This window comes from Notolepis coatsorum (assembly GCF_963971535.1).
Source record: "Notolepis coatsorum genome assembly, chromosome: 1".
In the NCBI taxonomy this organism is placed as follows: Eukaryota; Metazoa; Chordata; class Actinopteri; order Aulopiformes; family Paralepididae; genus Notolepis; species Notolepis coatsorum.
In genome coordinates this window covers 170,143,270-170,168,965 of record NC_140165.1, presented here as the reverse complement: position 1 = coordinate 170,168,965, position 25,696 = coordinate 170,143,270, and the positions used below count along the sequence as shown (strand labels likewise).

Here is a 25,696-nt window from a genome sequence, read left to right as displayed (position 1 = left end):
ACTTTTGTTTTTATGTGAAAATGATGCTGCACTTAGCACTGACTACACTTAGCACTGACTGAGAAAGTCCACATTACAGTTCTACTTTTGTTTTGATGTGAAAAGTGATGCTGCACTTAGCACTGACTGAGAAAGTACACATTACAGTTCTACTTTATAAAATGCTAATTGTAAATATGTTTGTCAATGTTAATAATATGAGAAAGTCCACATTACAGTTCTACTTTTGTTCTGATGTGAAAAGTGATGCTGCACTTAGCACTGACTGCACTTAGCACTGACTGAGAAAGTACACATTACAGTTCTACTTTGACGTTTTAATGTTGGACCAAAGCATTGCATGTAATTAGAATACAGGCAAATAAAAGTAATTTAGTTTAAAGTACAATCTTGGCTGTCTTTTTCTCTCAACGCTTCAATAGGTAGATCTTGCCTTCACCAAAAAAAAAAAAAGTGATCTTGGGCTTAAAAAGGTTGGTGACCACTGATCTAGGAGAATCAGGACAGAGGAGAGGCCTTTTCGCTTTTGCTAAGTGAAGTGCCTTTGTGACCGCAATGAGGGCCATTTCTGTGGAGTGGCCAGTCCGGAAGCCTGACTGATTAGGGTCTAGGAGGTCATTCTGTAAGAGATAAGCGGTAAGTTGGTTGGATACAGCATGTTCAAGTGTTTTAGAAAGGAAGGAGAGAAGAGAGACAGGACGATAGTTGCCTATGACGGTGGGGTTCATGTATTTTTGTTTATGTTTTTTTAATGTTTTTGTAGATTTAATTTTTTTTTACTACCGGGCAGTCCGGTAGAGAGAGAGAGAGAGGAAGAACGGGAGACAGTGCGGGGGGGAGACATTCGGCAAAGGACGGCGGGTCCGGGAATCGAACCCAGGTCGGCCGCTTCGCGACGCAGCTCGTTACATGGTTCGCCACTTGGGCGCCCGCCGCCCCATGGTTGGTTTTTTTATGAGCGGTGTGACTCTGGCTTGTTTTAGGGAGGTGGGGACCACCCCCGAGTTGAGGGAGGAGTTGATGGTTGCAGTTAGGAATGGGAGGATGTCTGGTGCTATGGTCTGGAGGAGTGGGGAGGGTAACTGGTGCAGCTGGCATGTAGTCAGACGGTTCGACGTTACCAGTGTCAGGGTCTCGGCTTCTGTAATGGGAGAGAAAGATGACAGAGTGAAGGATGGGGTTCTCGATTCAGTGTTTGGAATGGGTGGGGGTTGGGAGAAGGAGCTGCGGATGTTCTCCACTTTTTCCTCAAAGAAGATCGCAAAGTCTTCGGCAGAGAAAGATGAGGGGGTAGGGGGTGGGGGGGGGAGTGAGGAGGGAGGACATGGTAGCATGCAGTTTGCGAAGGTTCTTGGCAGACGCCTCGATCCTATGGTGAAAAGAAGCTTTAGCAGTAGTAATGGTTTTGGAGAGGTTGTGATATGTGGCGATGTTCAGATAGGCAAGTTCAGATAGGCTGGCCCCTTTGGAGGGGGAACCAGTCAGCTTCACTACTAAAAACAACCAGGCATGCAGCTCCACTAGGTCTGCCTGCAATGGAGACTATAGGTAAAGCTGGATACACTCCACTAGAGGAGCTCTACTCCACTGTCACCTGTTTCTTCTAAGTCTGGCTCACATCCACAATACTAGCAGTGAGGAACACGTTATTACTGCTGCTCCTAGTCCTATACCACTGAGATAAGATGTTCTGTCTGTCTCCTTTTTTTTCTCTCTCTCCCTCCCTCCCTCTCTCTTTCTTTCTTTCAACTACATGACCTTGGACACAGGTTACTCATTTTCTTATGATGGGAAGACTATTAACACTTTAATCGCCGAAGACGCTGTTCAGCGTCTTTCCCCGCCATGCTCATTCTGCCGAAGACGCTGGACAGCGTCTTTGATATCAATATTTCAAAAATCTGTGATCGAAATCATATTTCTCCCCCGGAGACATGAGATGTACTGTTGAGCCCCTCTCAACTCTACAACGGTTCAAGAGCGCCATCTGGTGGCCGATCGGCGGATCGCCCAGGGCATAAACAGGAAGTGGAAGCTGGTGCTCATTTCAATTCGGTCCGATCACTCGCTAATAGTCCCAGGACTCGAGCTGATCACAACGGATAGTGATCCGTTACCAATAACTCGATAAACAACATGATTTGGACGTATATACTATTATACAACCTGGAAATGGATCGGATATTTCGACATCCCATAATAGAAAAAATTCTGTTCCAGGAAGCTACGGTGAGTTTCAGCGTTATTTTTTAATGTCTTCGATACTAACTGCTCTAATGATCATATCACCCACACTAGATGAATGATATAACGTTGCCCACGGAATTATAAACGACCCCCCGCCCATCCGGTCAACATCAGATCATACGTAGTAACTCCTGGAAGCACGTACATTTGAATTTTTTTTATCTCGCACAGATTCCTACCAAACTGTATTTGATCATCAATATAATGCATTTAGGGCTATAAATCAAGTTCTGGAGAAAGCTGCAGAAAATGACAAAAACACACTTATACTTTAGACCGTATTTTAGTATGAATATGTGAATGAAAAAGTATAACGTTGCTACACCCTGAACAATAGATATAGGACGTTGAATGGGCCATAGTAATGTCAATTTAGCAATACAATTTAAAAAGATATAGCCCTGCAAAGAAGGGGAACTTCTCCATGTTAAATAGGGCTGGCGAGGGATGGTAAATTATGAATTTAACCCCGGCGATCAAAGTGTTAACTCTCTTTCCCCCATCAAGAAACAAATAATCCCACCCCTTGCATTCCACGCTAGGGCTGAACAATTAATCTAAGTTCTATCAAAATCGCAATTATAGAGCTTGTTGCATGAAGATAGATTGAGAATTAAGACTTAGGTCTACCTTTTAGTCAGATGTACTATAGTCATCTAATGCAATATCCAAATCACAGGAGGGACAATATTGATTGAAGGTGTGTCCTAGCCTGTCCATCATATTCTACAGACTTAACAAAACATCTTTGTTCGGTACAGATCCCAGCAAAAATCACACTGTGATCATTTTGATTTTTGATTTTGATTTTATTAGGGATCCCCATTAGCTGGTGCGATAGCAACCAGCTAGTCTTCCTGGGGTCCACACACAAAAAAAAAAACATACAAAAACAATCACTATTACAAAAACAAAATTATTAAAAGTCAGTATACACACAATGCATAATGAGCCTACTGTAACAATTAAGATAGCTAAAATTACATTGTGTAAAACAAAAAACAAAAAATTACTTTACAGTGTTAAAAACAATTTAAAAACAATTTAAGATTATTTTTAAAAGTGAATCTACTGTAAATGCAGCAGAGGTTCCGAGGCAGGCCATTCCAAAGAGTTAATGCTCTAAAAATTTAATATCTCCCCAAAGCGCTGGTTCTAGGACCTGGCAATTCAAGCTGCCCACTACTGGAACCTCTAGTGTAATGCTCGTGCACAGTATTACTAAAAACAATCTGATTATGTATAAAAACAGGAGTTTTACTGCTCATGACCAACTTGAACAGCACAAGTATATTAAAAGACAATCTATTTTCAACGTTAAGCCAAGAGAGGCGGGCATGCATACGGCTCACATTAATTAGACCTTAGTGAGCAGCCCAGTACCAACCGTGCTGCCCTGTTCTGGACCACCTGGAGCTTCCTGAGGTCACCACTGGCAGCAGATGACCACATCGCAGAGCAATAGTCAAGATGACATAAAACTAAACTTTGCACTATCTGACATAAAAGGGGACGGGCAACAAAAGAAGCACATTTCCTGGAAATACCAATTGCTCTTCCCATTTTTAAAACAATATAATTAATATGCTGAGACCAAGACAGAGTGCAATCCAGCATCACTCCAAGGAGTTTAGTACTTTCAACTTGTTGAACTGCTGAATTACACAAGTTTAAATGAAGCTTTGGATTTGTAGATAACCTGTGCCTTGTTCCCAGCACAATACATTTAGTCTTGGAGATATTAAGGACAAGTCTATTACATACTACCCACTCAGTCATGCACAACTTTAAGTTCTCTACTCAAAACTTCATTAAGTACATTGCATGATGGTGCAGCGTAATACAATGTTGAATCATCTGCATAAAGAACTGTTGTAGCACATTTGGTAGCCCAAGATAGGTCATTAGTAAATACAGAGAAGAGCAAAGGTCCTAGGCAACTTCCTTGAGGCACGCCACACTCTAGACCTCTGCTACTGGACAGGCTGCCATTTAGATACACCTTCTGTGATCTAGAGGACAAATAACTTAGTATCCACTTTAAAGCAGAAGAGTTAAAACCATAACATTTAAGTTTATCAACCAGTAGAGTAGAGAATGGTCCAGCATATCAAATGCAGCACTAAAATCTAACAGCACAGCTCCCACCAACATAGAGTTATCTATAGCTTTAAGCCAGTCATCAGTCATCTGTATCAAGGCAGTAGAAGTAGAGTGACCAGCTCTATAGGCATGTTGAGAATCTGTTGCAAGCTTGTTTGAAACAAAATACTCTTGAATTTGTGAATGCACCAACTTTTCCATGATTTTGCTCAAGACAGGTAAAATACTTATAGGTCTAGAATTTCCCTCATTAAAAGCAGCTTTGGTATCCTTAGGTAAAAGGAAAAACCTTTACCTTTTGAAATGTTATTCAAAAAAAATGAGAATAACACCGCAAAAATGATCATTCCCTCGAATGTCATGAATCATATCGCAATATCCGTCATAATAATCTCAACTAGATCTCTTTTCCGAATCGTTCAGCCATGTTCCATGCACAAGATGCCCTACACACACCAGCACACACACACGTGACTCGCACAGATGGTCAAAGCCAGGGTGAGAGAGCACCACTGTCTTTCACACAGAGGGGCTCATCCTGGGAAGAGCAGCCATGTTCAACAAAACATATAGAAATTAACCAAATCAAATCTTCACAGACTGTGACTACGGCCAGATCAATAACATGACCCGGGAAGGACATGGTGAGGGAGCTTTTATCACACTAAAAAAAGAACAGGGAATAAGGTCACATGACCGGCTGTGCCGGAGATAGAGAGGCTGCTAGTGCCTTCTTTCTGGCCCCAGCTCTGGACAGGCCTGTTTACACACTGCAGAAGATGGCTCTAGTCTGCACAATGCAATACTGGCCAGAGAGGAGGCCATTTTCCCTGCAATTCTTCTCCCTCCTGGTAATAACCTTATACTATCCCACTGGACTAGACTGTAGCAGCAACGACGCACGTTAACCGGCTTCTCTCTCGTCCGGCTGACGTCAGGACACTTATGGTTTGCCAGACAGGCCAGTGACCATTCTATGGCTGGGACAGAACAGCTTGAAATTGTGTGTACGGAACAGAGACAATGCACATGTCATCAAAAACAAAGCAACATTTATTTGGGTTGACAGAAGTGACTTTGCTGGCTCAAGTGAAATTAACAGGGTATCTACAGGTATCATGCAAGTACAATGTACGACTTTTTAAGACCTTTAATGCCAGAGTTTAATCAAATGTAAGGCCAATTTTGCAATAAAAATAAGCACCAAACATGAAAATATAAGCATATGTATTTATGTAAATACTAAGGCTGTCAAAGTTAACGCGGTATTAACGTGTTAACGCACAATTTTATTAACGTCTTCACTCGGGTGTATTATTGATACTCTCATTGATACTATATTTGTTTCCGACTGTGTGTGTGAGTGAGTGAGTGAGTGAGTGAGTGAGTGAGTGAGTGAGTGAGTGAGAGAGTGAGAGACATGCACACTTTATTCATTGTTTTAAATGATTATTTTCTTTAAGTTCAACCAGAACCTGCCGATTCCTCCTGAGCAACGTCAGAAGGATACGCCCCTTCCTGACAAAAGAAGCCACCCAACTCCTCGTCCAATCAACAGTCATCTCCCGCCTCGACTACTGCAACGCACTGCTCGCTGGCCTCCCGGCCACTGCCACTAAGCCTCTTCAACTCATTCAGAACGCAGCGGCCCGCCTGATCTCAAACCTACCGAAGTCGGCCCATGTCACCCCACTTCTTAGGGACCTGCACTGGCTCCCCATTGCTGCACGAATCCGCTTCAAGGCCCTTGACCTAGCATACCGTGCGGCAAAGGGAACTGCTCCCACCTACCTCCGGCCAATGGTCTCTAACTACACACCCTCAAGACCCCTACGCTCTGCATCTTCTGGCCGCCTCAGACCTACTCCTATCCAAGCTCCGGGAGGGTCATCAAAGAGAAGTCGCCTATTCTCAGTCCTTGCCCCACAATGGTGGAATGAACTACCCACCCCAGTTAGGACAGCCGAAACACGTCCAATCTTTCGCCGTCGACTAAAGACTCACTTCTTCAACCATTATCTGAATTAAAAAAAGAAAAAAAAAAAAAAATCTAACCCTAACTAACCATACTGTCATGCACTTGTCCTAATAAACTAACCTACACTGTAGCACTCAACACTTTGATGAACATTGTTACTCAGCTGATAGAGTTGTGCTCTTCCTGATGGCTTGTCGTACAGAACTTGTAAGTCGCTTTGGATAAAAGCGTCAGCTAAATGACTAAATGTAAATGTAAATGTAAATGTAAGTTATTTTGTGCATCACTCTGTTTTGAATTTTATGCAAATTTGCAATGCATGAGGGTCATTCTTTTGTGTTAAATGGCTGCATAAAACAAGCATTGTTGACTCTCATGTTGATAAGAGTATTCAAACTTGGAACTTGAAAAAAGAAAAAAAGGACTCCCGGTTTAGACAGTCAAGAGTCACTTTATTGTCCCATCAGCTGGGAAATTTGTCTTGGGCTTACACCCACATACAGCCACATACATACAGACATGACACAACACAACTGACTCCTGCACAGAGGAGATAAACAATATAAAAGATACAGTAAAGTACCTGCACAGCAAGATGTCTGGCAACACTGCATTAGAATAGTATACCTATCGGTTATCGAATATCGATAATATAACAACCAAATATCAGTTATTCGATAATTGCCATTTATCTGGCACTATTTAAAAGTTTAACTGAGATCGGAATAAAGACGTTTTTAAACCTATTTAGTCTAGAGCAGGGGTGTCAAACTCATTTTCACAGAGGGCCACATCAGCATTATGGTTGCCCTCAAAGGGCCAAAGACCGTATAAATGTTAATGTAATGTAAAATAAATGTAGTTACTCATTTACATATTGTTAAACATGTTGTTTCTGTATTTATTACTTATTCAAGTTATACATATTGCACACGCATTTGCATAGATGTAAAAATATATGTTAGCTTATGTTATTTTAACAAATTATTTTAGTTTATCAGAACCCCATATTACTCCATTAATCAATGATCAAACCATTCAAGTAAATAACAAAGAAGAAGATCATCAAAAACAAGCTATGACATTAAGTTTGTTCAAAACCTTTTTGTCACAGTCAAGAGGGGCAGAACTAACAACTGAGCTGCAAAGAACACGTGGGACAGATATAGCAGATGTTACAAAAACAAATGGCTGCACACAACCTTGCAGAGGCCATACATCCAACTAATGGAAGATAGTTTAATTAACTTTAATTAACAGATTGCAGAATGGGTACAGTACAGTACAGCTCAATACACACAATTGTTAAGGGGATGCAGACCAGAGAAAGACTTTCGACTTGTTTACATCAGGGTCCACCATTTTCAATTCGTAATGAAATTGCTATTATGTGTCTGCATGAACACACAACTGTAACTGTACTAAAAAATAACAAAATAAGGGTTGTCTCAGTTCACAACTATATTGGTCAAGTTTTGGGTGGGACTTGTTTGTGTCCCTACAGCTTCTTATTCAATTGAGCGAGATGCTCGGTTATGTCACACAGCCAGTTTGCATCTGACAGTTCAGACAATATTTCTTCAACCCTTTGTTACCTATTCCGCCTGGATCTTTTTTGTATTTTGGGCTGTAAAATTGTCAAAGAATGTCTGAGGAGTAAGTGCTTTTGGCTTTTTTCCTTTGTTACTTCATCAATACCTCAGATGTTCAACATACATGTATGTGTAAGAATGTGTAATAACTAAGGCGGTCAAAGTTAAAGCTTTATTAACGCATTAACCCACAATTATTTTAACGCTGCTATTTTTTAACCCAAGATTAATGTTTATTAAAAAAATATATATATATTTTTTTTTACCAGAGCTCTTGGGGGGCCACATCAAATGACGTGGCGGGCCACATTTGGCCCGCGGGCCATGAGTTTGACACCTATGGTCTAGAGCGTGGAAATCTAAACCTCCTCCCAGAGGGCAGTAGCTCATACTCTGCATGTAAAACATGGGAGGGGTCCGAGACAATTCTATTGGCTTGCCTTTGAGTGTTTCTCAAAGTGGGGGGCGCGCCCCCCAGGGGGGGGCGCAGAGGCATGACAGGGGGGGCCTTGAGATTTATTAAAAAAATAAAAAACCCTTTTTTTTTTTTTTTTTTTTTTTTTACAGAAAATGATCACTAAAGTGCTATCTGTTGCAGCTGCACAGTTCTCCATGAAAATACCATTTCTCAAAATCTGAAAATCATTATTTAATAAAACACAGAAAAGGATCACCAAGTTACTCTGGATAAAAAAAACCTTTACAGACAACATTGAGACAAAGCTTCCTGACACATCTCCATCCAAACTCTTGGAAGAACTCTTTGAAATCTCATCTGATACCACCTAGAGAGATAGTTTCAGAGTGTGGTGCGGAGTACCAAGTATCTCATGATGCAGCAGTTAAGGTGTTGATACCATTCAGCACCACATACAGTATCTGTGTGAAGCTGGCTTTTCATCCATGACAGCTCTGAAAACAAAATATAGGGCCAATTTGAAAGGTCACGATATAAATTTCAATCAATTTAAACATGGCCCATTTCATCACTATTTTGTTGGGGCGGGGGGGGGGGGGCAACATATTTTGGTCCGCCAAAGGGGGGCCTGACAGAAAAAGTTTGAGAAGCACTGCCTTAGAGTAAGTAGCCTGTTAAAAATTAGACTGCAGGGATGGGTGACCTTTCACCCCTATGATCTTCCATGCAGTCTGCATCAGACGGACCAGTTTGGACTTTAGTTGTACAGACTAAGCTGTAATAGTGTATCTGATGACTCTCTAATACAGATTGGTAGAAAAGTAACATACATTTTTGTTCTACACCATGAACTCTAAGGAGATGTAGAAAGTGCAGTCGTTGTTGTAGTCTGCTACACCGGCTATCTACATGGGTGTTCCAAGTTAGTATGTTATCGTCAAAAATCCCAAGATAGTTATATGAGGAGACCTGCGAGATGGACTGTTTGTGGATGACCACAGGCCTGTGGTCCCCAACACCTTTGGGGTCGGTACTAGAGAAGTTTGGCTTCCATGGATCTATAATATCAACCTTTCAGGCATTGTATGACAATCCATCCGCAAGGATCAAAATGAATGGGGATCTATCAGAGTCCTTCATCCTAGAACTCGGGACCAGATAGGGTTGTCTGGCTTCCCCAGGACTGTTCACAATTTTTATCGAACCCCTGAATCAATGGATAAGACAGAATGTAGACATAAAGGCAGTGGGCATGGCGGGCGGAAAACATAAACTCAGTCTTTTTGCGGATGACGTCATGGTGTACCTGACCCAACCCACTCAGACAATTCCAAAACTATTTAACTTGCTAGAAGAATATGAGACACTCTCAGGCTACAAATTAAATATCCAGAAGACTCAAATACTTACGTTTAACTACAACCCCCCCAACAATATTAGAGAGAAATATAAATTGAAATGGGAAGTAGACTCATTAAATTACCTGGGGGTGAGCCTACCAAGAGATGTCTTGAGGTTATTTGACCTCAACTACGTCCCCTTGAATGACAGATTAAAGTCAGATATATTAAGACGAGTTAACTATGGACAATCATGCGATTAATCAGATTAAATATTTTAATCGATTGACCGCACTAGTAAATAACTAGGGGTGTAACGGTACACAGAAGCCACGGTTCGGTATGTACCTCGGTATTGGGGTCACGGTTCGGTACGAGTTCGGTACAACAGAAAAAAAATATTTATAATAATTATTATTAATATAATTATTATTTCTTTATTCTTTATTTTTTTATTTATATATTATATTTATGATAATTATAATTATTAAATAGAATAATCTTCTATAGGCTTGCCGTGGTAGTCAGTGATACTGGTGTCATTCTGTGTTCAGGCATCCACTTGCTTACTGCCCCTTTAACAACTTATCCTTGCTAAGTTTCAGTTTCACTTCTAGATAGAATTAAACTTCACGACGAGACTGAATACTAGAGAACAGATGACATATTACAACAATGGCAGAGGATTATTTGGATTTAAACACAGTGGAGCTCAGATGATCTGTCCGGAAAAGTATGTTTATTTTTTTTATTTGATTGTGCCTGTGAGTCCGGCTGGGGAGAATGTTGATGTGTTTGTTGGCGCGTGTGTGTGTGTGTGTCGGCGACGCGCGCGCGTGTGTGTCTTTCCATTGGTTTCATTTGGTTAACGTTATTGGGTGAACAAGAAAACGAAAAAAAACTGTAAAATTGTAATGCCCCTGCAGCTGTTCCAATGTAAATGTGCCTTTCTCCGTGCACTTTCGCCCGCTCTGAACTGAAGTCGGACTCGGTGTGCCCGGCCACGTGCGCTGTTCTCGCACGGAACCTGCGAGTGCCTGCATGTGCGACTGGTGTGTTTGTGGGGCGTATTCGTCGTATGGCTGCGCGTACCGCACCGTGACGGCCGTAAATTCGCGGGACGAATACACGTACCGTTACACCCCTAGTAAATACACATATTGTCAGATCCTAATAAATGATCAGTAAAGCAAAATGACAATAACCGGTTTATATTTGTAAAGATGAGGTTTCGACGCCCACAGCAAGTGTCATAGTGAAGAGGACATCCATTCAATGAGATCTTGACAGCAATGACCTGTAGTAGCCACTCATCTTTGTATTAGCATTACTGCAAATTAGGGATGGGCAAAACTCACTAAATTGCTATTCGATAGTCACTTGGAACTATATACTAATCGAAGACTTTTGTTTCGAGATTTACATCAAATCTGTATGCTTTAAATAGAAAGACTTCAGATGTGGCTGCCATGATAAGAAGTGATTAGGCAAATTCACCTTTGAGTTATAATCTATTAGTAATACTGTAGGTGATGCAGACATTCACCAATCATTATCAAAGGTATATTGAATAATACTCTGTCCTAAAGCATGTGCACTAAATCTCATTATATTTGGTCAACTAGATTCAGAGAATAATTTTCTGGCATTTGGTTAGGCTCCACATGGACATATAACAGGTTTTTTGATCAGTGTATATAACGTTACTCACTCTGTTGCAATACGCCATGCAAAATGTCTCAAATTCATTGGTTAGTGACGACCATTATTGTTTATCCGACTGTGTGCGCTTCAAGTTGACCTTGTTCATCTCAGTCCATTTTGATGCCGTCCTTCATCGCTGTTCAAAATTGCACATTTCTGGTATGCAACATCTCACGGGATATTGAGCCAACAAGTAGTAAAATACGAATAAAACCGAGATAAAAAAAATAGGGGCTTCAGGCCCTTCAGTGCTTGAAGGAAGACACAAATCAAGTGGAGACGGCTTGGGACATGATGAAGCGCTGTGGGTTTGACAAATAAACAAGGCACTCCAATAGCAAACAGAGGCACAAGTAGCAAGTCCAGGTTCAAACCATTAACCCTTTATTCACCAAGGACAAGTTTCCACGTCATTCTCCGCCATGCGTAATCTGCCAATGACGCCGTAAGGCGTCTTTGAGATCAATATTTCAAAAATCTGTGATGGCAATCATATTTTACCCACAAAGTCTTGAGATCTCCTGTTGATCTCCTCTCAACTCTCCAACGGTTCAAGAGCGCCATCTGGTGGCCGATCGGCAGATCGCCCAAACAGGAAGTGACGAGCCGGAAGTGGTGCTCGCCCATATTTCGTCCGGGCACTCGCTATCGTTAGCAGGACTCCATCTTGATACACTGGACATCGATCGGTTGCAAATAACTCGATAAACAACATGAATTGGACGTATATATTATTATACAACCTGGAAATGGATCGCATATATCAACATCCCATAATCGAGAACTTTCTGCTCCATGCGGACCACCCAACGGTCAGAGGAAGTTGCGGTAAGTTTTAGCGTGTTTGAATAATATGATCCATATAAACTGCTGTGATCTATGTATCGCCCATACTACATAAATGATTTAACGTCGGCCACAGACTTATAAACCCCCCCCCCCTCCGGTCACCAGCAGATGATGAGGCATGACGCTTAGGACCTTGCACAATTGAAAGTTTTAATATGACGTCAATCGGTATCAAACTACATTTGATGATGTAATATATGTATTTAGGGCTATAAATCACGTTCTGCAGAATGCTGCAGAAAACGATAAAAACATATTTATACTTTAGACCGTATTTTAGTATGAATATGTGAATGAAAAAGTAGAACGTTGCTACATCCTAAACGATGGATACTTGAGGTTGAATGGGCCATAGTAATGTCAATTTAGCAATACAATTTAAAAAGTTATAGCCGTGCAAAGAAGGGGAACATCTCCATAGACAAATAGAGCTGGCAGAGGACGGTATAAGGATGGATATAAGCGTGGCAGAGAAAGGGTTAAGGGGCTTTCACACTAGCCATTCGGGGTCGAATCAGAGCGCGATCGCACCAAAATATCGCGTGATGAGAACACTCCCTGCGGTCCCCGGGGACGCCGATTCGCTCCAAACCTGGACAGCTGGAATAGGTGGTCTCGGGTGCGAACCAGCATCCCCGACGACGGAGCGGGGCGTGGTGTGCAAGCAAAGCTGTAATGCGTTCATGCTTGCTTGAATTTTGGGCAGATAAAAACATACAGCAACAACTGGACAATACCCACAAAAACTATATTTATGGGAAATTTGGAGAGTTCAGACCTCAACCAAACAAGCATGTTGAGCCTCACGGCTCAGTGGATGAAAACTTCTAGATGAAGCCACGTTACAAGCCCAAGACATCCCTGGCTCGCATTAGGCCTGGCAATTTGTTTGCCATTGCTATGTCTATACATTGGTTTCTTGTTCGAATGCATTTATTTCTATAGACCAGCGGTGCCCAACCAGTCGGCCGTGATCGACCGGTAGATTGCAGGCTGATTTTCAAGTAGACCGCGAGATTCTTTTTATATAACATCGAGTATGTTGTCACGTCGCGGCTGAGATGAGGCTTGCTTTAGCGCAGAGCTTTCCTCTCATTTCATTATAGACACAGACCAGCGCGGACCTTCAATGCCATGCAATTGTAATTTCATTAGACACAGACCAGCGCGGACCTTCAATGACATGCAATATAATTGATGCGAGCAATGGGCTAACGTTAGCTGCTAACAGTTATCCAATAACAGTTATCCAGTAACAGAAAGAAGCATTTTGTATAAAAGTATTCTGTACTTCTGTATGACAACTAATAAAGAAACTTGAAACTTGAAACTTAACTAGGCTAAGCTAACTAGCGTTAGCCGCTAACCCTGGAAAACGCTCAAAGCGGACTCCACGACACCAGTTCCATTCGTGAGAAAAGGGGGTGGGTTATATTGACAAGGCTTGACAGCAGAGGTTCAAAGATAACTTCATATTTATTGGTTTCTTTATATCGGGCATCCAGTTTCCATCACGTGTGTTCAACTGTTGATGTGTTGACGTTCGAGTATGACATCATCATCTACGGCAGCTTACACGCTCAAAACTCAAACCGTAAACAAAACCCGGAGCGAACCAAGACTGCAGTGTGTACACAAACCAGAGGGGGGAGAGGGAGGGGGGGAGTTCGCACTCAAAGACTCGTAAAACCTGGCAATAATTTGACAGGTTATAGAGATAGTATTTGTCCACCGGGGTGTATTAGCCTGGCCCTAGCCAGACTCTTTCACTGCCAAAAATGTAGCCGGTAGATGTAGCCAACAGGAGGGGTTTGGTAAGATCCGTAAGTGTAGCGAAACAGATATAGCTGCTAGGCTGAGGCCAGAGTTGGGCCTTGGGAGTGTTTTCATCACACACAGAACCAACGAAGCCGAGTTTGTTACCATGGTGTTGCTAAAGTGACAGAACGCTACTAGAACCAAGCAGGCTGGGGTAATGGAAATGATTAATGAGGAACCATGAAGTTCACAGCCTTGTAATGGAAAACCCCCAATATTGTTCTGATAAGAGCACCTGTTACAAAGGGTCAGATTAAACCGAATATATATATTTATTGCTTGAGATCCCTTGTATAATATTTGTATATCGTTTGATATCCCTTGTATATTCTTTGTATATATACACGGAATATCCCTTTACCTGGGTACAAACCAGACCATAATATTCGTTCTCCTATTGGACAGCGACCCCTAGGCGCCAACGGCCATACCCCCAACGGCAAGTTCAAAGGCAACGCCAAGGCATGTCTCAACATGTCCAGGTTTGCGCAGTAATACGAGACAGAACTGAGGTTGGCACGAGATAATTCACCTTACGTATAAATACGGCGCAGGTGGAAACAGCAGCAATTCGTTCATTACTAGTAAAGCCTTCACCACGAGTCAACGACCAAGTGAAGTGAGCAACTTTGCCTCTGAATAGAGCCTTGAGAACTGCGTGCGAATATATTGCTAAAGTGTCAGAGTTTAACGCAGTACCGTTGAGTTCGACTTATTCTAATGTGAAGTAATAGTCTATCATTTATAGTGTATCGCCGGCTACCGTTCTTCAGTGACCAGCATTACCACCGGTTCGTCGCGTATATAGCTAGTGCACTTATCCAGGCTGGGCGGCCTAAACTCGTGCCACCACCCGAGGAGTCCTAGACGAGAACCGTTGGATATGTACACCGGAGAACCTACCCCGGCGACTGCAGAACCTTTTCTGGTTGGATTATATTGCTTTGGTACCGTGACTGCTGGAGCAGAGAACCATCTACCCCACTATCGTGTGGGATCTACCCCAGTGAGGAGCATCCCTCGAGCCCGCCTCTAGGAGGAGGCTGGCTAGCTTTCATCCATGCTGTCGGGCATACTGGATTATAGCTGTTGCTTTGTCTACCGATCAAGGGAGTACTGCACTGGTTCCTGTATCTGGAACCTCGTTATTCCTCGTTGACCCAGACTTTGCACCCGAACATTCCTCTACCCTGCCGGCTTACACCCGGAGGGAACCCCCCAGTGTCTCCAGCTGGTACTAGTGTGCCTTATGTAATTGCTATGCTACAGGTGGCGTCAGTTTAGACCCATCTTACTATTCTCATTGACTTACGCTCTTGACCTACTTTACGTGTGTTCTTCGCCTTACAAGCGCGAGTATAATTCTCAATCTGTAACTTAACGTTGCTTGCTCTGATAATAATAAAACCCTCTAAATAGAACTTTATGTGTCATTGCCGTATTCTTGTGTGGGTGTTCACCATATATATTCATGTACTGTATGGCCAGTAATTAAAGTACATAACTAAGTAGTGGTTTAATAATACCATACTCTCAATACAGTCAGGGAATTGTACCCCTCAGTTACAGCACCCGTTTTAACAGTACAAGTCCTCTCTGTTGTATGTCCCGCCCTCTGATCTGCTAACCAATCAACTACCACACTCAGAATTGGAGCACATACTCATCAAGTCAAACAGCCTGCAAAGTTAGGTTTGTGTAACAAGAATTATGTTAGAGACAAACTTAAAATTATTGATAATGATTATGTTTCCCACGTAAAAACACAAAACCTCCCGACGAACAAGAGCATCTCCATGTTGGATGCGTGGTCAAGGTGCTTACCTGAAGCCATCTCCTACAGTGACTATCTCCACTTCACTATCTGTGGAGGTGACGTTGATCTCCTCGCTGGCAGGGACTGGTGGAGCTGGAGCTGGACTGGCTTCAATCACCACCACATCCTCATCCAGAGCACCTGGAAATCAAAATAGATAAATATTGAATACGATAGAACCTGCACACATAACAGTCACTGATTCTACCACAATACTGTTTTAAATACATCAACAGAGAATACACTTGAGAAATATAAGCTTTAACCAGCCTACTTTGCTATTTTAGCCACTATCAGGTTTGCACACTGTTGTGTCTGCTACTTGGTACACACCAAGAATCATCACAGTACGATGGAAAAAAGCACACGTATAAGCAATATAATTATATGGTATAAACACAGATAGGCAATAGGACTATATAAACACGCATGTATAAATGGTAAATGGACTGCATTTATATAGCGCTTTTAAAACCAAAACGATTTACAACTTTTGCCTCACATTCACACAGACAGCGGAGGCAACCATGTAAGGTGCCAACCAGCTCATCAGGAGCTGTTCGGGGTTAAGTGTCTCGCTCAAGGCAGCTCATCGGGAGCTGTTAGGGGTTAAGTGTCTTGCTCAAGGCAGCTCATCGGGAGCTGTTAGGGGTTAAGTGTCTTGCTCAAGGCAGCTCATCGGGAGCTGTTAGGGGTTAAGTGTCTTGCTCAAGGCAGCTCATCGGGAGCTGTTAGGGGTTAAGTGTCTTGCTCAAGGCAGCTCATCGGGAGCTGTTAGGGGTTAAGTGTCTCGCTCAAGGCAGCTCATCGGGAGCTGTTAGGGGTTAAGTGTCTCGCTCAAGGCAGCTCATCGGGAGCTGTTAGGGGTTAAGTGTCTTGCTCAAGGCAGCTCAAGGACACTTCCGACACGAGAGGAACATTCTGATTACCAGACAACCGCTCTACCTCCTGAGCCACTGTCGCCCCCATGTATGGCGAAGGGAGAATGGCGGCAAGGAAAAGAACAAAGGCTACGGCAGGAGGAGACACAGAGGGAGACGTGGAGGTATCAGACTGAGACTAAAAAGAGCTGCTTACCGCCCAGCAATTCCTCCATCTTTCTGGCGAATGCCCGTTCGCTGGAGGGTAGGATGGATGACCTGAGGGCGAGGGTCCGGTTCCAACGGGAGATGAGAGACATCAACATCATATGTCTCAGGAGACATGGCTCACGTCGGCGACTCCGGACAAAAGCGTCTCTCCCTCGGATGCCTTCACAGTATTACGTGCAGATCGTACCGCTGCCTCAGGAAAGAGCATCGGCGGCGGGGTCTGTCTCCTCACGAACAATTCCTGGGTTAATCCCGAGGGGGTGCATGTTCTCTCAAACTCGTGCTCCCCGGACATGGAACATCTTTCTATCCTGTGTCGTCCGTTTCACCTCCCGAGGGAGCTCACCGCGGTCATCATGACGGCCGTATATATTCCCCCACACGCGAATACGGGCAAAACGCTGGGAGAACTACACGAGTACCTCAACAGACACCAGATCAAACATCCAGACGCAGCGATGGTAGTGGCCGGCGATTTCAACCAGGCCAACCTGAAGAAAGTGATGCCGTCCTTTTTTCAGCACATCACTTGCTCCACCAGAGGGAAGAACACACTCGACCACTGTTATTCCCCGTTCAGAGCCGGCTACAACGCAGTAGTATGGTATTGTCCCCAGAAAAACGGTGCGGATTTTCCCAAACCAGAAACCGTGGGTGGATAGCACTATTAGAGCAGCTCTGAACTCTCGTACCACCGCCTACAACCTGGGTAGAGAGTCAGGAAACATGGAGGAGTATAAGGCTTCAGTCTATACTCTACGCAAGGCTGTTAAACTGGCTAAGAGGACATATGCTGACAAACTGGAGACACAAATGGCACAGAACGACACAAGAGGATTATGGCAGGGACTGAAGACAATAACTGACTATAAAGTCAGCGCCCCCTCAATGGGGAGCGACAACGCCTCCCTCGCGGACAAGCTCAACATCTTCTACGCTCGGTTTGGTGTAGACAGTGGCGCTGCTGGCTCTCCGGCTAGTGACGTCACTGGCGCGCCGGCTGTTGTGGAAGGGGGGGGGCAACCGCGGGGGGGCGGGGACGCTCTCTCGTTGTCGGAACACAGTGTGAGAAGAGCATTTATGCAGGTGAACACCAGGAAGGCTGCTGGCCCAGATGGCATAACAGTCCTGTGCCAACCAGCTGGCCCCAGTGTTCACCGCCATATTTAATCAATCCCTGGCGGAGTCAGTGGTCCCTGCCTGCTTCAAGATGTCTACCATCATCCCTGTACCGAAGAAACCCTCCCCAACATGTCCAAATGACTACAGACCGGTGGCACTCACCTCTGTGGTCATGAAAAGTTTCGAGAGGCTGGTCAAGGACCACATTTGTGCCTCCCTCCCCAGTGATATGGACCCTATTAGGGCTGGGCGATATGACGATATTATATAAATATCGGGTACAGTTCATTAACGATACACTTTTTAAACGTATCGTGGATATCGTGATGTTTTGCCCAAGAGGCTTGTGTCGCGTCAATCTGGTCCACACGTTGAAACTTTTGAACAGCGCCGCCGCCGCCCCACACACACACTACTGCATCAAAAGTTACTCTTATGATAACAAAGGCATTCGTTTTGTGGCATTGACGTTATATAGTTACACTTTCAATAACATCAGCGTATTTACATAGCAACGACCGAGGTCGACCTAGATATAGCAAGCATTAGCCGTTCATATCTCAGCCCGTGCTGACTCCGTTGTGCCCATTCTGCGGTCTGTTAATAACGTTTTCAATCAGACAGATGTATGGAAAGGCTTTTATTATAACATCCGTTGCAGTAAAATCATTATGCCTCCAGTCGTTTAGTCATTCTGCAGAGCTAAAAGCTAAACGTCGGCCGCGGCGAGCTACCGCTGCCATTGTTGTTTTCATTGAGCTCTCCAATAGCGGAAGTAAAAAATTAATACACGCTTGCCGATTGGTGCTAAGAACAGCAGGGCGGGTGCAAGCGATGTGACGTAATTGGCAGACGCGACTGTCAATCAAAATGATTCTGTTTGCCGACTGAATGAATATAAACGTTATTAACAGATTGCAGCATAGGTACAATACAGTACAGCTCAATACAACAACAATCAACAGTGGACTGGAGGATGCAGACCAGAGAAAGACTTTCGTCTTGTTTACATCAGGGTCCCCCATTTTCAATTCATCATATTTCATATCTAAATCATATAATATCTCATTGCTAAATATATGCAATATATAATCTAATAATCCAATAATCTAAATCTAATATATAATATAAAAATGCTAAATGCATGGGTATTTTATTTTGTCTTTAATGTTAGCTTGCAAACTCAAATACTGTCTGGGTAAGCCTCATAATGAATTGTTTGGGGGAAAAAATAAAAACATCGTGATGCGTATCGTGTATCGCCGAAAGGTCAGAAAATATCGTGATATCATATTTAGGCCATATCGCCCAGCCCTAGACCCTATGCAATTTGCATACAGGACAAACAGGTCCACCGACGACGCGGTCTCCCAGGTACTGCACAGCACCCTCTCGCACCTTGACCGTCAGAAGGGGGGCTATGTGAGACTGTTGTTCATTAACTACAGCTCAGCGTTCAACACCATAGTCCCCACCAGACTGGTGGACAAGCTGATCGAGCTAGGTCTGAGCTCCGCCCTGAGCGCCTGGGTACTGGACTTTCTGAGCGAAAGACCCCAGGCGGTCAGGGTGGGGGGTCAGACCTCCAACACCATCACCCTGAGCATCGGGTCCCCCCAGGGCTGTGTTCTGAGCCCCCTGCTGTACTCACTCTACACACACGACTGTGTGGCCAAGTTCAGCTCCAACTCCATAGTGAAGTTCGCAGACGACACGGTGGTGGTGGGGCTGATCTCGGACAACGACGAGAAGGCCTACCGGGAGGAGGTTGAGGTACTGGAACGCTGGTGCCAGGACAACAGCCTGCTCCTGAACATTGGTAAAACCAAGGAGCTTATCGTGGATTATAGGAGAGGACAGCAGGAGACGCACACACCACTGATGATTAACGGGGCTACCGTGGACAGGGTGAGCAGCTTTAAGTACCTGGGGGTCCACATCTCAGAGGACCTGACATGGTCAACACACATAGACACAGTAGTAAAGAAGGCGAAACAGCGCCTCTACCACCTGAGACAGTTAAGGAAGTTCAGAGTATCGGGGAAGATACTCCAGTCCTTCTACTCAGGAGCTGTAGAGAGCATCCTGACCGGAAACATCACTGCCTGGTATGGAAATAGCACGGCACAGGACAAGAAGGCCCTACAGAGAGTGGTGCGCTCAGCCGAGCGTACCACGGGTATTGCACTACCCCCCCTGCAGGTTCTATACAACAAGAGGTGCAAATCCAGAGCCTGCAGGATAATGAAAGACCCTCACCACCCCAATAACAGCCTGTTTCAGCTGCTGAGGTCAGGCAGACGCCTGCGAACCCCAGCTACTAGGACAGAGCGGCTTAGGCTCAGCTTCTTCCCCCAGGCCATCAGAGCCATGAACAATGAACATTGAGTGCTGAGAACATTGAACTATCCACACACAAGCACACATGAACACACACACGACACGCACGCTGTGCACGCTCACACACGAGCAGCCACTTAACACTTTAACATGAGCGGGCACACACTCATGTCGCACACACGCACACTTATGGCCAAAGGAAAGGACACTTTAAATTAGAATTAGAATAACAGGAACAGTGTATTGCACTACAAAAGCTAACTAGCATGTCCCATATGCTCTGTAAATAACTATGTACAGATACCGAGATGTCACTCCATGTTACCTGTTACTGCACAATGTTGTTTTCAATTTTTTGATTCTATTATATGTTGTACCACTGTATTGCACATCGTTGCGGGCAAGACCACCCGCATTTCATTGTATACCTGTATGCCGTGACAATTAAAACTCTTGACTTGACTTGACTTGATGTATAGGATTAGGCAATAGGACTATATAAACACAAATGTATGTATAGGCAATATAACTAGGCCTAACAAAAAAAAATTGTTTGGTTCCGGTTGCCGACCGACCCTGCCGATTTAGGTGCGACCCAAGTTAAAAAAAAAAGAAGAAAAAAAATTACAATAATTTTTTTTACATTAACACTTTGAATGCCAGCCACGACATAACACGTGTTAGCAGCCTGCCCCCTGAATGCCCAGCACGATAATTAGCGTGAATTTCTTTTTATTGACAATCTGAATTCATATTTCATCAACCGAGTCTACCGTTGGGAAACCAGCCCCACCAGGCGCTCAGATGTGAAAAAAGCGCCCCCTATCGTCTCCCAGATGGTAATGCACCCTTTTGGAATGGACTCAATGAAAATGGATGAGAAAAAAAAACTCTTTTTGATTTTACTTCTCACGCATGTACCCCGAGCCGCTCGGAGTCATTGTGGACCATCAGAACAGCGTGTAATATGTCTTTACAGTATGTAGCATTGGATCAATAAAAGGATCGATTTTTGGAATGGCGATCAGGAATTGGAATAATCTTTTTGGATACCATCTGATCTCAGGTAAGGAATCTATTTGACCAGTCTTAGGATAATCAGACCTGTTTTCACGGAGATATAAGCTTTTCCCCTATGTGTGATATGGCTGTTTGGCTGTGCGAGCGATCAGGAACTAAGAGAATCAATTTTCAGCTTGCGGCACCAGCGTGCATACGTACACATTATACTATCGCTAATCTAGCGTTTATTTGAAAACGATTCATAAATAGGCCGAAAAATTACAACGTTCTAGAATATTCCAGTACAGGGTGTTTATCACGGAATCTTTTTATTTTCTGTGAAAACAAGGGCTTTTCAAAATGCTCTAAAACGGAAATGAACCGATAAAAAAACAATCCGCTTCGACAATGTTGACTGGAAAATGAGTCATTGATAAGCGACGGGCAGATTAGACACATTTAGTTAAATCTTAGTCAAAAAGTGCAGTCCATGTCAATAATGACAATATATAAAAAGCAAGTATTTCACAATATTTGCACAGCTCTCTGACGTCAGGATATTTAGTGAGTAGTCTTTAGGGGTGGCATTTTTAATACTACTAACTTTGTACATTGTACTTTTGTAGTACAGTGTCTTTGTATTTTAACCTTTAGTATTATGGATATTAAACATGCTGGCAGAGTACATGCATCCATGTTGTCGTGAACATTTTAATTAAATAAAGAAATTCCCTATCCATAGTCGCCGTGGGAAAAAATCTAATAAAAAATTAAATAAAATAAATTCCCTACCTACCCATGGCCTACCTTCACGTTGTATTTTTGTTCAATAAACAATGTGGACTAGGCCAACGGTGACTTTCATGAAGAAGGGGAAAAAAAGTATTGAAATTGACCCAGTTTTAGCGTTTTTATCAAACATTTTGTCTGCTCAACACAATCACCACGCACATGGATATTTTAATCAATGGTTCATAACGTGCGTGTGTAATCGAAATGATCTCGTCACAACAGGTGCAGGGCACCAGGGGGCTCACCAGGGGGCACTGAGAGTCACACACAGCTAGTGGCAGGCACTGCAGGCAGAGAGCCTTGCTACCATAGATATATGCTTGCTACTACTAGCCGAATGAAAATGTATCTGTTTCACCTAACACTATTGCTCCGTGATTATAGCCATCCATCTCTAAAGCTATAGCTCCACGCTATATTAAAAATTTCAACTGTACATGATCCTAAACGTTATGACTGATCATGCGCGGATGAACGGAGGGGGGGGGGGGGTCGTTTATAATTCCGTGATCGTCGTTAAATGCTTTATGTAGTATGGGTGATATATTGATCAGAGCAGTTTGCATGGATAATAATAAACAAACAGGCTGAAAGTAACGTCAGCGTCCTCTTACCGTTCGACGATGAGACTGGAGGAAAAATATCCCACTTATTTGACGGCGATCCATTTCCGGTTTGTATAATCATAATACACGGCCAAATCAAGTTTCAAGTTTCAAGTTTCTTTAATAGTTGTCATACAGAAGTACAGAATACTTTCATACAAAATGCGTCTTACTGTTACGCTCCAGAGACTGTGCTAGACAAGATAGTATCAAATAACATAGTATAGCATGTAATTTAGAAGTAGAAAATGAGGTCAGTGTTCAGTATAGACATATGTACAATGTTCAATGCAGAATAGACGTAACTGAGTTACCATATAATATACAATACTATGCAGTGTACTAATGTACAGTACTATATAGTGCAAAGCAGAAATGGGACGAGGTACAATTTAGGTACAATTTACAGTAAGGTGTACGAGTTGTAGTGCAATCCTTCATCAATAAATATAAAGTGTGGGGAGTGGGTGCTACAGTGTGTTTGTTTAAAGTGGGTGTGTGCTATAAAGTGTGTGGAGTGGGTGCTACAGTGTGTTTGTTTAAAGTGAGTGTGTGCGTGTGGATGTGTGTGCTATGTGCGTTTGATGGTTGTTGTTGTGTAGTGTTCATTGTTCGTTTAGCAGCCTGATGGCCTGGGGATAGAAGCTTCTTCTGAGTCTTTCTGTGCTCGCCTTGAGACTCCGGTATCGCTTGCCTGACCGCAGCAGTTCAAAGAGGCAGTTGTTCGGGTGACTGGAGTCTTTAATGATTCTCTTAGCCTTGCCCTTGCAACGCTTGTTGTAAATGTTCTGGAGGGTGGGGAGCCCCCCTCCAATTGTGCGTTCGGCTGAACGTGTCACTCTTTGTAGTCTGCTTCGGTCTTGTGCAGTGCTATTCCCAAACCAGGAGGTGATGTTGCCAGTCAAGATGCTCTCTATTGTACATGAGTAGAAGTTCTTAAGGATCTTCTGACTGACTTGGAACTTCCTTAGGCGCCTGAGGAAGTAGAGGCGTTGTCGTGCCTTCTTCACAACACTGTCAATGTGTGTGGTCCATGTCAAGTCCTCGGATATGTAGGGTCCGAGGTACTTAAAGCTGTTGACTCTCTCAACCGGTGCCCCGTCGATGCTGAGGGGGCTGTAGTCCTTGACCCCCGACCTCCTGAAGTCCACAATCATCTCCTTTGTTTTGCTGACGTTCAGGGAGAGGCTGTTTTCCTGGCACCATCCCGCCAGGACCTTGACCTCTTCCAGGTAGGCCCTCTCGTCGTTGGCAGAGATCAGGCCCACCACCACTGTGTCGTCAGCAAATTTGATGATTGTATTGCTACTCCACTGAGCCACACAGTCGTGTGTGTACAGGGAGTAGAGGAGGGGACTCAGAACACAGCCCTGGGGGGCCCCTATGTTGAGGGTGATGGATGAGGAGGTGCAGTTGCCTGCTCTCACCACCTGGGGTCTGCCAGTCAGGAAGTCCAAGACCCACTGGCAGAGGTCATAGTTCAAGCCCAGGTCCCTGAGCTTGGCTATGAGTATGGAGGGGACTATGGTATTGAATGCCGAGCTGTAGTCGATGAATAGCATTCTCACATAGTTCCCCTGCCTCTTGTCCAGGTGTGATGCTGCTGTGTGCAGCACATGGGCTATGGCGTCCTCCGTGGACCTGTTGGGGCGGTATGCAAATTGCAGGGGGTCCATGTTGATGGGGAGGGAGGAGCAGATGTAGCCCTTTACTAGCTTCTCAAAGCACTTCATGGCTATGGAGGTGAGAGCTACAGGGCGGTAGTCGTTGAGGCAAGCAGGCTTGGATTTTTTGGGTACAGGGATAATAAATACGATAGATAATCGTATCGATTATTGCGTTATGGCAGCGATCGCTACACACGGACGTGTGTCTACAGTCCCGCAACAATATGCGAGTGGCCGGACGCATTTCGGAGACGCACCGAGATCGACTCTGCCATTTCCGGTTTGGCAACTCGCCGATCATCCACCAGGGGGCAGTATTGAAGCGTTGCAGAGTTGTGCCGGCTCACACTGCATCAGACCAGGCTCCGTGAGGGAAATATGAATAACATGGCGAAAAAATTTAATATGATCTCAATAACGTCGTACGCCGTGGATTGGCAGAATTAGCATGAACTTGAAACACGTTGTACGACGTTTTTGGCGTAGGATGTGTTCATGTAAAAGACTGACATGAGGAAAAGTCGATTTTGTGTTTTGAGCCCAAATTCATCATAGATCTATCTAGCCTCTTTATTTTGCTCTCAAAGTGCACCAGATTGATGCATTTAACTTTAAAATGTAAAAAAGAATATTATTTTTGTATCAGGGGAAACACTGAATAGTTACACATGCATAGGCAATAGGACTATATAAATAAACACACATGTATAGGCAATAGGACTATATAAACACATGTAAAGGCAATAGGACTATATAAACACACATGTACTATAGGCAATAGGACAGGACTATATAAACACAAATGTACAGCAGGGCTCAAGACTAACATTGTCCACTAGGAGTACTGGTTCTCCCTACTGAAAATTGTAGTAGCACCAGCACATCATTTAGTAGCACCACTTAAATGAACATTCAGCACCACATATTCCTATTTCTTCCATTTCCTCCTTTATGTATTCTATTCAAAATACACTGATGGAGCTCTTTCACTTCGTCTTCGAATGCAGTCAATAACAGGAGAAATCCACCCTGGCACATTTCATGCTTCGTAATGTTATTGTGCTTTACGACCGAGTGCGTCATGATTCCACTTTGCGGTTGAATCGGCGAGCCTCGCTTTCCCCGTTAACCATTTGGCCATACTGAGAACAGAGCAGGACAAGACTTTACTGTCTGCAATATCTCAGCCACTGAGCCACAAGCCATTCCTGT

At 43.7% G+C, this 25,696-nt stretch overlaps 1 protein-coding gene across 9 annotated transcripts in view; it reads right to left on the bottom strand.

The window, feature by feature from the left end:
* The window catches only part of rnf111 (ring finger protein 111), a 182,410-nt gene that overhangs the window by 99,813 nt on the left and 56,901 nt on the right, over window positions 1-25,696 (bottom strand). For all 9 annotated transcript variants that reach the window (XM_084328150.1, XM_084328153.1, XM_084328156.1 and 6 more), the window contains one exon: window positions 15,874-16,006. In XM_084328150.1, coding sequence (XP_084184276.1) covers window positions 15,874-16,006 — 133 coding nt within the window. The remainder of the gene's footprint in view (window positions 1-15,873; window positions 16,007-25,696) is intronic.